This window comes from Petromyzon marinus, chromosome 34 (assembly GCF_048934315.1).
Source record: "Petromyzon marinus isolate PM22_M1 ecotype Great Lakes invasive population chromosome 34, UKy_Petmar_22M1.pri1.0, whole genome shotgun sequence".
In the NCBI taxonomy this organism is placed as follows: domain Eukaryota; kingdom Metazoa; phylum Chordata; class Hyperoartia; order Petromyzontiformes; family Petromyzontidae; genus Petromyzon; species Petromyzon marinus.
This window is the reverse complement of record NC_133700.1, coordinates 6,473,205-6,487,045: the sequence shown is the minus strand read 5'-3', so window position 1 is coordinate 6,487,045 and position 13,841 is coordinate 6,473,205. Positions and strand designations below refer to the sequence as shown.

At 45.1% G+C, this 13,841-nt stretch overlaps 1 protein-coding gene across 2 annotated transcripts in view; it reads left to right on the top strand.

Moving 5' to 3' along the window:
- The first annotated feature begins 232 nt into the window (after positions 1–232).
- LOC116948637 (activin receptor type-2B) overlaps positions 233–13,841 on the top strand; it is a 37,247-nt gene continuing 23,638 nt past the window's right edge. Inside the window, exons 1-2 of one of the 2 annotated variants that reach the window (XM_032965519.2) lie at positions 233–1,150; positions 12,307–12,556. In XM_032965519.2, the coding sequence (XP_032821410.1) occupies positions 1,087–1,150; positions 12,307–12,556 (314 nt within the window). In that variant the 5' untranslated portion in view covers positions 233–1,086. The remainder of the gene's footprint in view (positions 1,151–12,306; positions 12,557–13,841) is intronic. The other variant, XM_032965520.2, reaches the window with a different exon arrangement.

The window sequence follows — 13,841 nt, the reverse complement described above, 5'->3', positions numbered from 1 at the left end:
AACATCAACCCCTGCACTTCCACACCCCCTCCCACCCCACCCCAACAGTCGGCTAAGGCTAGACGGGGGAGCTTTGTCTTTGTGGGAGAGGGCAGTGGGGGGGGTGTGCAGGGGTGGGGGCGGGGTAGGGGCGGGGAGGGGCGGGGGGTAGGGGAGGGGCGGGGGGTGCCCGGCTGTGCACATGAAAGGCGCCGCACATCCGGGGCCCTGCCCCATCTCTCTCCCCCCCCCCCATGCACTCTCTCCACTCCAGAGAGCTCAAACTCCTCCTCCTGCTCGTGCTGCTGCTGCTGCCTCCCCCCCCAACTCTCCCTGACACGCACGGGGAGAGAGAGAGAGAGGCAGCGGGCAGAGCTGGTTGGGCCAGTGAGCCAACACGAACAATTGCCGCAAGCACGCACAAACTTCCACCATTCAAAAAAAACCCCACAACAACGATCATTGTCGCACGTACACAACAACACTACTACTACCACCACAACCACCAATCTTCACCACGAGGAGGAGGAGGACACCACCACCACCGACGAGGAGGACGACGAGGAGGAGGAGGAGATCACCACCATCTTCTTGCCGAGGAGATATGGAGCCGTTCTTCTCATTGTGGCACCGAAACGCGCTGTCGCTCCTGGGCTGATCCGCAAGCTTCATCACCACCAACCACCACGCGTGGCCTTTTACTTCATAATCATTCGCTTTTCCCTACGGCGTGGGCTGTTCTGTTTATTTAAAACATTTATTTAAACTTTTCCTCGCTACCGCGACGTTGTGTGGGGGGCCCCCGCAAGGCCGTGAGAGAGATAGAGAGCGAGCGAGCGAGCGGTGAAATGAGACTTGTTTCTTAGTAGCGAAGAACTTACGCGAATGTTAACTTCGTAACTTTAATCGTCAACGCATTGGGTTTTTGTTGTTGTAATATAAGGTAGCCGCTGTGGTTTCTCTTAACAGTTTTTTTTTAATTTAGTGACCATTTAAGTGGCGAGTGTTTGTGGGTTTATTTTGAAGGGGGGTTATTTTTGGCTGCCTCAGCCCGGACCACAAAAGTCGGCAATCTCTTCATCATCTTCATCATCATCATCCTCGACAATGGAGCCCAGGAGATGCTTGATACTTCGGCTGATGACGGTGGTGATGATGTGCAGACGAGCCGGTAAGGAAGGGATGTTGATTGTGGTGTAGTGATGGGAGGTTGATGTTGTGCTGTGTTGTTGACCGAGATGGTTATTGGTACTAGTGTTGTGTGTGTTGATGGTGATTGAAATGGTGGGTGATTTGATGGTGTGGTTATTTATAATGGTGCTTTTGCGATGGTGGAGTGGTGGTGGTGGCGATGACGCTTGTGACGGTGATACTTTCATGGTGTTAGAGGTGCAGTTATAGTGCTATCATTGAGTGGGTGAAGAACATTGTGGTGGTGGTGATGATGGTGGCGATTATTATGTATGTCGTGGTACTGCTGGTGAAGTGATTGTGGTGATGGTTTCGTGATGTGATGGTGGTGATGTGGTTCTCGCAATGGTAGGTGATGTTGGTTTTGTGATGCCATTATGGTGTTGATTTGCTGGTATTGATGCTTCTGAAATCTGCTAGTTACGTGATGGTGGCGGTATTAGGTGGTGATGATTGTTTAATGGTAATTGTGGTGTTTGGATGAGCTGGTTGAACCGAGTTAGTCATGGTGGTCACGGTAATGTGATGCCGTTGTGCTGATAGTGACTTGGACAGGCGTGCAAGAGCAGATTGATGGCCTTGATAAGTTGATGGTGGTTGGTGTTAGTCGCGTAATGAAGGTGGCGTGGATAGGTTGTTCAAAAGAGTGGTCACTGTGGTAAACGTTTTGATGAACGATGGTAGTGAACTACTGTGGTTATATTGATGATTGTGGTGAATGTAGCTATGGTAAAAGGTGTTTATCGGTAAGAGGGATGATGGTGAAGATGTTAAACGTGGAGGAGATATTTGAATGTGGATGGCCTGGAAGATTGCCATGGTAATGGTGGTAATATGATTGTAATAGTGGTAATATGATTGTAATAATGATTTTCTGATCATAATGATAATTTTGGTGGTGTTGATACACTTATGATAACAATATCGATAGATAATTTACCGTGTGATTGTTATAATACTGCAATGCTATGGTTATTTTGGTATTGTGGTGGTGATGATGTTTGTGGTGATTGATGGTCTTGGTTATATTGATGGTCTTGGTTATATTGATGGTCTTGGTTACATTGATGGTGATGGTTACATTGATGGTGATGGTGTGTCATGGTCTGAACTGTTATCTCTACTGTGAAGTATAGTGTTCTTTTGACAGTCAATGGGATCAGAGTGGATATGTTCACTGTGTGATGGAGGAGTGAATTGGTGTGAAGCTACAAATCGCTTGCCATATGTCACCCTCAAAGACAATTGGCCATTATTACGCCCCAATACGGTACTACATTACAGTATTATTGTTTTCATCATATGTTTAAGAGTGTTGTTTTGCACTGTAATGTACTATATTATTACACTGCACATTTAAATGTGTATGGCTTAGTCTAGTAATGGTATCCTGGAAGGTTGAGTGTTTTCCCAGGATGTAAACATTTTTGGCGAAAATTGTTGCAATTAAAGCCAATGAATAGTAGATATTTTTGTGCATTGAGAAATGCATCATTTTAAAAATATAAAACATTGAGTAATGTAGTGAATGGGCATACCATTTTAATGTTAATTTTATGCTGGCCAGAAAAAAAACACTACTTTATACGTGCACACAATAGTACATATTGTTGTCTTATAAAGTTACTTGAAGATAAATTAATCTAATTTTGGGTTTTTTTAAGTTAGTGACTTGTTTTCGGATGGTTAAGTTTGGCATGTTTTTGTTTTTTAAATTTATATATACGGCCTTTTGTTAATCCACCGATGGATGTGTTTGACTCGCGGCTTGCTTCACTATACTTCACCGCACTGGTCATTTCAAGTTGGTGAATTAGTCCTTATCAAGAAGCCAACCTACAATGTAAGAGTTTGTGGTGCGTTTGCTGTCTGCTTGGCGACTCGGTACCACCGACTAGTTTAATAGTATTTTGTTTAGGCACCGTGAAGTGGTACTCAAATTCTGTTTACATCCCTGAGACAATGTTGGAAATGTCCCCATTAATATGTCCGGATTAGTCTATCCATTGACTTATTTGGCCATACCCACTCCGGTATCTGTTTTGCCACGGCAGTTCATGTTGGCATACAAGACAGTCCCATAAATCACACGGAATGCAACCAAATTTCATCACGTCTCAGAAGATTAGGCAGGCTTGAGCTCCAATCCACTTGGAAGGATGACCAGCATTCGCAAAAACAAGGTTTTCACAGTACTGTGGGGCCACGTGGTGGGCAGAAGATAGCAGTATGGCAAAATCCGTTGCACTATACCCCTCTATGCCCCTGCATCAATGTTCCCCGCTTTCACCAATATGCACTGACCAGCATGGTGAAGTATGGTCGAACAATCCCAGTGACACACATGGCATGGGGAGGCTCTCATCCAGCAGAGGATTCACAAAAGGGGATGTACATGTATTTTATATATACTGTACTGTACATATTCATGTAAGTGGCAGAGTGTGATAAATGGCTTTTGGGCAAGTTATGATAACCATTTTTTGTTGGGTATATGGGAGCCTATAAAGTCTTTGTGGTAGGAAAGGTCACCATCTCCAAATATTAAATATTCGGATCCAAAACACTTGACACCAAGAAAGATGATAGTTTACTATGCCTCTCTGAAATGTTAAGTCCACATCTGAAAGGGTAAAATAAATTAATTATCATACATGTGAGTACGTCAACCGCACGGATGTGCTCTCAGGTTGTTACCACGTGTTGTTCGGAGCCCTCTAAATGTTTCTGTGCGCTAGCGGAAGCTTGTTTTAGGAACTAAATTTTGCGGATTTGAAAGAGCTTCCATGGCACATGGAGCAAAGCATCAGACATTTTGCAGAACAATACGTGGTACAACCTAGAAAACCTATCGGAAAGCTATACAGCATAAGCGTGAAAACCACCGGTAGTTTAAACCCCTCCCTGAGACCTCTAACATTTGGCATTTAGATGTATGTTCTCTAAATTATACATTGCCGTGTATGTATACAATATAGCGAATGTTATACAATACACCACTGGGCAATTGTTTTTTATGTTATGCATGGCTTGGCCGGAGCAATCTTTAATAAAAACGTAACTTCTTTTTATTTATAGCATCTAAAAACAAGTAACATTCCTATGTTTGTTGTGGAGAGTTATTCGCCATTGCTCCTCGTTTTAAAAGTATAAAGTTTACAGAGAATAACATTGTTTTGTGTCGCATTGAGAGAGAGAGAGGGAGAAAAAATGTTGCCACAGTATAATTTCCAGAGACCTCTCCTCAAGCCATTGTGATCTACAAGAGCCTGCAACAGGGCCATAAATAATGCTCTGAAAGAGCATTGTGCCTTTGAGACTCAAACGCCTTGGTTTTATTCTATGGGCCCGAGAAGAATTGTTACCATGTGAGGTGGCAGAAGTATCGTGGTAGCATGTTTTTTTTGCCATCAACATCAGCCATGGTCAATATCTACTGCTGGATGAAGGCTTCCCCAAGCTACTGGTTACTGTATTATATCGCGATAATGTAATGTACCTTATTGTCTGGATTATAAGACGCACATTTTGTCGCCGTACGTGTTTACTAGCAAATATGGGGGGGGGGGTGCATCTTGTAATCCAGTAGATGTGTGTGTATGTGACCAAAATTGTATAATTTTGGCACTGCACAAGTTTCAAGTTTTGGGGTGCGTCTTACGTTCCCAAAGTGCCTTATCTGGAGCATGCCGTTAGTAATCCACCCAGTGACTGCACATGAGCTGGTTTCAAGTGCTCTGTCTCCTGCGAATGATTTCCTCTCGGTCACGTTCCATTCCTTTTGGCTGCCATTCCATCACTATACTCGACTCACGGCTGTCATCCCTTCCTAGTAGCAACATGCCGTGGCCAAGCTCACTTTTCTTAAGTGCTTTATATGGCCAATGAATGTTGAATGATATGCTATCATATTTAAGGGAGTTGGCGTGGGCACAATGGATCACACTGCGCGATGAACCCTGTGACCTGAGTTCGTTTCCCAGCCACGGCTAACAGTGGCAGCATGTTCGACTATTCAAGTGTAGGTTGGATTTCTGACAAATAATCTCTTATACGTCATATAATAACTTCACCATCCCGTACTGGCCAGCATGATAAAGTACAACTCCCCACACACAACAGGGAGGCCTAAACCCCAGCAGTGGATTGACAAAAGGCTGTGTAAATAAGTTTTTCCTTAATTTTTTTTTATTAAATAACATCCGTGCCGCTCTTGTGTTCAAAAGAACGGGACTTTAACCGACTCTCTTTTTTTGGTATGGGACAAATTACATATCCGCCAGGTTCTGAACAGGGGTACCCCGTGTGGACTATTTTGACAAAACAAAGTGTGCCGTACCTTGGGCCCGCTCTGGGTTTGCTGCCAAGATCCGAGTGTGCTCACGACTTCATAAGCGTGCTGCTGGGATAAACGGCGTGGCAGCAGCAGCAGCACACGGACCACGCTCAGCCATGTGTGTGTGCCGAGCCCCTGGCGCCTGGCCAATCCGCCTGAAGCGGTCCTGACGGCACTAGGTCACCACACGCACACGCGTACGTACACAAATAAAGACAAAGACCCCCCCCCCCCCCACACACACACCCTTATAGCCTTAACAGACTGTTTGGGGCAAGTGCTGTTTGCGAGCACCTATACTGGCACGGTAACCCGAGGGAGTAGTGGGTGGCCAGGACCACACGCCCGGCCGCCTTTGTCTCCGCAGTGGCGATGATTGTATACACCGCGCCAGTAACTCATTTGAGTCGATCGAGTGGGGGAGGCTCATGACCGGTGCAGATAATCGTCACTGGTGTTGGCCTTGAGCGGGAATTGAACTCGGGTAGCCGGGTTCATAGTGAAGCGCGCTAACCGCTACACCACCGCGAACCGCTAAGCGACTACGCACGCACACGAACGCGCATGCACGCTTACCACATGCGTTGTATTTGTAATGTATTACATTACCACACAACAGTAATACAGTAATGGCAAGCTGCCGTAGTGTGTAATGGTTCGTACACTGAACCATCTAAGCCAGAGGTCGCTGGTTCGATTTAATATACTGGAACTGCAGTTTAAACAATAGGCAATATTATTTAATCGTCCCCCCTCCCCCGCTCTCTCTCTCTGTCCACCCAGTAGTATAAATGGATACAACCACAGTTGATTGGTAGGTCACATGTTGTGGGGTAATCAGTGGCGGGGGGGGGGGTAACTACCACCTCTTCCAAGACATGTGGCCAGCGTGAAAGACTAGGCCACAGTACCCTCTAGATGGGCTCGAAAGAGCTCCCTCTAGTTGAGGCACTTCCACCAGCAGTGGTGTGAGCAAGACATTGCAGGGCTGAACCTTGAACCTTTTTTTACCATGTGACAATTACAAAGTAGACGGTAATAAAACTATACAGTATGTGCTCATGTAAAGTGAGGTCACTGGTTAAATAAAATCATCCACCCTGAGGGTTTATGCAGTATTTAAGTTTGTGGGAAATACTGAATGGTGGTTTGTCCAGTGAATGAACTGGCCTTGGCCATGGGAATGTGTAATTTTCACCATTGGCACAGTGACGCTATCACAGATGAGCCCCCCCCCCCTTGAATTACCTAATAAACGTAGATGATCGTAACTGAGTAAAGTACATTCTAATGAAGTTTTAGTGGAAGGCCTAGTAAATTTTAATTTGGTACTATTCCAGTGTGTATTTAATAACTAGGAGAATTTGAAAGCCAAAGTCAATCAAATATTTCAATCAGCGCAGACGTTGATTGGTTTAATTTGTAAAGCAGGAGCAACCAATCTAAGATTCACATTACTTATGGGTTTCATGCTAAACATTTTAAAAATATATGATCCCAATCAGTAGTGTGCCAAGTAATTTTCCTCCCATGGAGTTTCATGATAAAATTAAAGGGAACGCGTGCAAAGTTGCTAGTTTTCTACGAGTTGCTGTGTGGGTAGTATGTCACATGGGGTGAACAAACTGGCACCACATTATTGAAAGTAACTGGAATGTGTTTTTTTTGTATTATCCAACACCCGAGTACAGTACAGCAGTACCCCAAACCGGCATTCTACCTAATTTTAAATGATTATTTTTTTGCGAGACCTTACAGCCATGAGCAGAGTGATGTTGAGCGATGGTAGCGCGTGAGCATGGTGCTATTGCTCGGCCATGTGATCTGACTGGATAAACAGGTGCGCAACATTGAGCGTACATCTGTTTTCCATCTTAAGAGTGCACGCGGGGGGGGAGGGTGTAGTGCAGTTGTGTCACGGAGACTGGCGATGCAGTTGGCTCTGTGACTGCCCGTCAGGAGCTCTGTGAATGCTGTCAATTTGCTCGACGGCCGCCGTTGGGAGATGAGCGACCCCGTTCAGGGCTCCACGACCGTTGAGAACTCACGAATTTAGCTTGGGGCTCGATAACGGGTTACGATATGTTGTCGCTTTGATTTATTGTGTTTGAATTCACCAGACTATCAAAGGAGCTACGTTTTTAGAGATAACGGCGGTCATAGGTTCCATCATCATTTTCATCCTCCATCTTTTAAAAATGAAATTGTCATAATGCAATCATTATCAGCATCGTGCAACAATCATGCCATCATTACCCCCATCGAATGTGTTCTCATCACCTTTTGCATTTGTTACGGACCAGTACAGCATACAAACATTACTCTTTTGCATATGCCACCACAATCTCACCACAGTTCTTCTGTTAATGATATTGTTGAGCCATTTAAAAGGGTAACATATGTCATTAAAAAAAAACGTTCTAGCAGCCTCCATTTCAGCTTACCAACCAGGCAAAAGTCGGTGTGTCGGGCTTTTTAAAGCATTGTTGAATGGGAACAACAACTGGTGGAAATGGATTAAGAGCGTGCTGTCTGCCACGGTTGCCTGTAATTAGCCGGTGGTGATGGAAAGCACATCAACAGCTGGCCTAGGTGTCTCGGAACACCTGCTTTCCGTATGTCACGTGCTGGCACGCATGCGTGCAATGGCACTGTTTAAATTGTGATCATTAGCAGAAACCGTTTTGCTTCGGTTCCTAGAAAAAGCACTCGCTTAACGCCAACTCGGTGATTAACGCGTGCATTTGTAAATTGCCGGCATTACCACGCGCTTGGATAAATACTGAAATGTGCCCCTGCAATACGCCCCTGCAACTTACTCGTGCCAGAATTAATTATAAATTATGGGTTCTTTCGTGATTTTTGCACCATAATGGGGTATAAAAATTCTAAATCCCGCTCAATTGAGGAATTGCTGCATTGTGTATGAAATATATATGCATTTGTTATTCTTACATTTCCCTTTATTATATTTATTGTAGAATTAATGTAGCTTTTTTGCCAAATACGGTTAGTGTAGGATGCTTTCTGAGTGTAATGGTTATCGCACTGGACTTGCAGTCAAAGTGGGTACACCACACATGTGGGTACTCCCACCTCTTCCAGGGTGTTTGTCCCATGTGGTATGATAGACGAAAAATACCCTCTTAGAGGGGCTCTCAAGAACTCCCTCGAGTAGAGGCCCTTCTGCCAACATTGATGCGAGAAAGAAATTGCAGGGCTGCAATTTTTACCTTTGCCAATTATTTTTCGTGCTCACCAGTAGCTCAGTTAAAACAAAATCTATTTCAACTTCCCAGGTTGTGCATTGTGGTTACAGCACAGCAGTTGAAAGTACACAGTCTCCTAATAATTCACGGCTGCAATGGATCCCGTGTCATAAGTTGCAGAATTTAGCCATTTTTGGGTGGAGATGCAACCAGATATTGAGAATTGCCCACCAATGCGCTTTTGGACGCGTTGGTGTAAGCACAGTGTGTGGGACTGACCTTTATTAACCCAACTATTGAATTTTAACTGTCCTCTTTTTTTAATGATTGCCCTGGCCAAGATGCATGTTTGCCGAGTTAAGGCAGGTCGTCCTGTTGTTGAACAATTTCAAAGCAATGCGAAGTGTACAATTGCATGGAAATATTGGTCATGTGCAGTCCTTTGCTCAATCCACTGCTGGATGAAGGCCTTCCCCATGCCATGTGGGTCATCGTTATTGTTTGACCCTACATGTTTGACCATGACAGTACTTCACGCTGGCTCTTTGACCATGACCATACTTCATTATTCTGGTCAGTGTGGGTTGAAGGCATGGAAGGGACCGACGGGGTTTGGGGGGGTACAGCGTTGAGAGTAAGATGTCACTCGTCAGCTTAAGTCTAATAACCCATGCAATATAATATCGTTGGCAATGAAAGTTAGATTTTTTGTGGTTATGGGGGGGGGGTGTTAACACAGTAGGATTTGCTGTTGCTGTTTTTGTTATCACTCACTGCTTTGTACTCTCATCTGATCACACAGGGTGAATGACCCTGAAACTGCAGTCTCTCAGTGGGTCATTTCATCACTGTGGGTCTGGTGTCAAATGGTTCTTAGTAGCCGTCTGCCTGAGCCAATTGCAACAGATATACATCGTCTCCTGTTGATCTGCCATCGTTTATATTTAGTGGCAAATAGTGGCGTGCTGTTGTCGGTTAGCATTTGCCCAGTCTGTGTGCACTAAAGAGACTGAATATTCTTGAGGCGCAGCTAGGGATTGTGTACTGATGACAGTGTAAAATGTTGAACAGATTTTGTTCATGATATAGCCAATTTATAAAGTTTATTTTATGGAATAATACAAATTCAGCCCTTTGTCAATCCACTAATAGAGACATCTCCATGATCTGTCAATTGCGTTGGTTGTTTGGCCTGGTCAGTGTGGTTTGGTGAAGGGGTTTTAATGTTAGCCACGGTCAGGAAACCAACTTGGGTTGCCGAGTTCATAGTGTATTGCGTGAACCCACTGTACCATGACTCACCCCAGATGAAAGATGTAAAAAAAAAACGTTAAATAATGCTTAACAAAAAAACAATCTGTCAGCAAATGAAGTTTGTTTCCCTAAAAATTGCAACAGAAACAACATGGACTCGCAGTTACATGTTTGAGAAAAATCCTACAAGTGGATGTTTTCGTCTACGCAGAAGTAACAATGTGATGCTTAAAGTGAAACATTCATCTCAGCACGATTATGAAAGCCACTTGGTTTTTTGGCAGTCGCTGGATGAAACAGTGTTTGTTTAATTTAGAGAGGTCAAACAAGATCGTGACATGCCCGTGATAAGCTCTGCAGCAGACGGCAGTGTTTTGATATTTGATATGCGTCATCTGAATCTTTCCAAAGGGCCTCCCGAAGGTCATCACCACTTAAAACAAAGTTACAGTTTGCGTTGTCTCACCGTCTGTACTTGGGAGATACTGAATGGGTTGGGTGAGGTTGGTGCTGACCCCCATCATCCATTGTGTGCCATGATAGCCTCAGTCAAATACTTTAGTCCAGGGTTCTTCAATTATATTTTCCCATGGGCCACATAATAACAGTTTGTGTGTGCTGGTGGGCCATTGTAACATCACTCGTCAGACCTCGTAACATCATAACCTCTATACATGTCACCATTAAAATCTCTCCTCCCAAAGGCCTTGTTATTACTCTCGTTTTCATCTTATTAATTTGCCTCTTATTCACAGCTCTCATCTCGATCTGTCATGTCTCTCTTTTCGTCTTGCAAACCTCTACAATCTTCCATGTCTCAGCAGGCCACACCTCCGTAGGCCACTCTACAGCCAGCCTTTGCAGTCCACATCTGGCCGTCAATTGAGGAACCCAACCGTAGTTAAAATGTCTCGTTACAATGAGCATGGCGCCATGCTCTTCTCCCTTTGGCGCTGTGCCAGTGATGTGCATTCTATATATTGACAGCAGAGGGGCTCAGTCGAATGGCGCAGTCGGTGCATTACGGCTGAGATTTCAGATCGCAACTTTCCATATTGCGAGTCGTGGTCTCAGACACCACAATGGCATATGGTCAATTATCCAATCTCAATAGATGCCCGATATTAGCAACTGCCTCAACATACTAACCATACTCTTTGGTTCTTTCGGTAAAGTCACGATCGAAACGTCGTGATCTATTATTTTTTTTCTACCTACGTGACTTTATCGAAAGAACCAAAGAGTATGGATTCCTGCAGTCACGAAAGCTTCAAATCAAGACTAACTATACTAAGAGATTATCTGTTCACGCGTGTGTGTATGTGTTCGCGCATTCCCTTGGGGGCCTAGTAGCACAGTGGCTAGTATACAGAATCGTTTTCATCACGGTTGTGCAGCTGAAAACTGGATTTAAAATCAGTAGTTTGGTGGTGCAGGCTTAAAACTCTGAGCCAACCAGTCCACTCCATGTCTCTTACATGTAACGACTGTTCCCTCTCAGTTTGGTTTGTATGATCCAACTGCATGCATTCTTGGCCAATTTGAATATGAATACTTTCCACATCACCCCTTAGTTTATATCCTACTTTGGGTTGCCAGTGCAGTGCTCTGACCTCTTAGCCACCCTGCCACCTCAGTGGACAATCATATTCAATGTGATTGTCTCTTTGTAATCATTGGTGGCTGGGGCTGAGACCATCAGCTTGAGAACCCAGTCTAATCTGGGAAACTGAATTCAATCCCAAGATCTCAGCAGTACCAGCTCAGTGCTCTGCCCTCTTCAGCCATCCAGCCACCTCTAACCATATTTTCTTTACCCGGGAGGCAACATCATGCATAAAGGGCATCTGAAGGTTGCGAAAGGGTGTGAAGTTTCAAATTTTACGTGATTACTTTTGTGGAAGTCATTAGGATGGGTAGAGACAAAAAAACCTAACAACTTCGTTTTGTATGTATGTTGAACTGCTTTCGCACCATATGTAGCAAACCGTGCTAATCGAAGGTGTAGTTAGCCATGTATCAATCGGCATTGCCAGATGGAACTATGAACTGATCCCAAAAATGTTTGCGTGTGCGAGTGGGTCAGCCTCATCATACATTCTGCTTGGATTGACATATCGCGGTGAGATCTGTCTTGACAATAAAGTACTTAGCGCATATTCGAGTATTTGGTTGATATAAATTTCCACGTGATAAGCCACTTCGTTTTGCTGTCATTTGTGGCCCGGACGCTTCTGAAAAAAGAGCTGTAGAGCTCAGTGGGCCTTGCCTGTCAAAATATTTTTAAAATATATTTTTAAGCACCCTTGGCCATCGCGTTGCCTCATTCCTTCACAGCTCCAGGCGTGCTGTCGGGTGGCTTGACGTTGGCGCTGGCCGGGCCGCCGCCTGCGTTCGTGGAGACGCGCGAGTGTGTCTACTTCAACCTCAACTGGGAGAAGGAGGGCACGGCCGCCGGAGGCACGGAGGCGTGCGACGGCGACCGCGAGAAGCGGCAGCACTGCTACGCGTCGTGGCGCAACGTGTCAGGTGGCGTGCGGCTGGAGAGGCAGGGGTGCTGGCTGGATGACTTCAACTGCTACGACAGGTGAACCAGCGCGCCGTGGGGCTCGGGGGGCATTCGGGAGGTCGCCGTCGCTTAAGCGGCCGCAAATGAATCGCTCGTCGGCAGCGGTGGTGGTGGTGATGACGACGAAGAGGGTTCGCGGTTCGAATCCGGAAGCCACCCTGATTGATACCACGTGGTGCATTGTCCATATGACGAGATGTGCAGTGGCCACCTACGGACTATCAGCCCATGGACCATGATGATGATGACGATGCTGCATTGCCCGTAAAAATACATGCTGTCTGCTTCGCAGTGGACATTAAAGATCCCCTTGAAGTCGTCCGAAAGGGTAGGCCTCATCGTGTTCTGGGTTCGCAGTCCAAATTTGGCTGATTTTAAAAATTACCCGCAAGTTACTCGGTTTGGATACGCATTTCAATCCACGCTCCCTCCTGCAACAACTTGGCAGGACCCTCGTGAAAAAAGAGTCTTGAGCCTCAGTGAGGTTTTCTTGGGTAAACAAAGCATACTTCAGGTTTTACTGGTAGGAACGAAGTTGTAAACTGAGTGTACCAGCCTGCAATAGATTAATGTGTCCGTCCGTCCCCTTTCAATACTTTATTTCAATTAAAAAAAATTACGTCTATAGCAAACGCAAAATTCCAATGTTCCTACCAGCCCACCCTGCAGGGACCTGTTATTCACTGCTGGATGAACGCCTCCCGAAGCCATCGCTAGAATGTTTAATTCCCACCAGTCTTTCAGGGCTCGTATGCAAGGCGATAAGCACACACAAAGAAACGCCCATAAGTGATTTAATGACGCCGTTGAAGCCTTTGGAGCGCCACCTAGTGAATGTGCTGGTAATTTCTCTCCATCGGTCAACTGTGTGGCCCTTTTGTGCAGGAAACCTCCGGAGAGTTGGCCGTGATTTATAGCGCCCTCGCTGCAGCACATTTCCACACCGGATGCCACCTCTAATTCGCAGACCCACTATGCAGGGCTATCGCTTTACAGCTCCCTGCAAGAATCCACAAGCGCCGAACACTTACACAAGGGCCCACTGTATGTCGCGAAACTGAGATTTCAGCTGACTTATCTTAGTCGCTCAACTGACCGGGCATGCATTACTTACGGAAGGTAACCCTTAAAGTTCCGTGCCATATTCGGTGTGTCTTTTATTTTTTTCCTGGTGAAAATCCACTGATATACTGCATCCATGAATGTGTAATTAATATTATAATGGGACATCAAACAGCAGCTGTCAAGATATATAAACTAAGGTGGGGCATAAGGAAGTTATCAAATGTATTTGTAGTCAGGT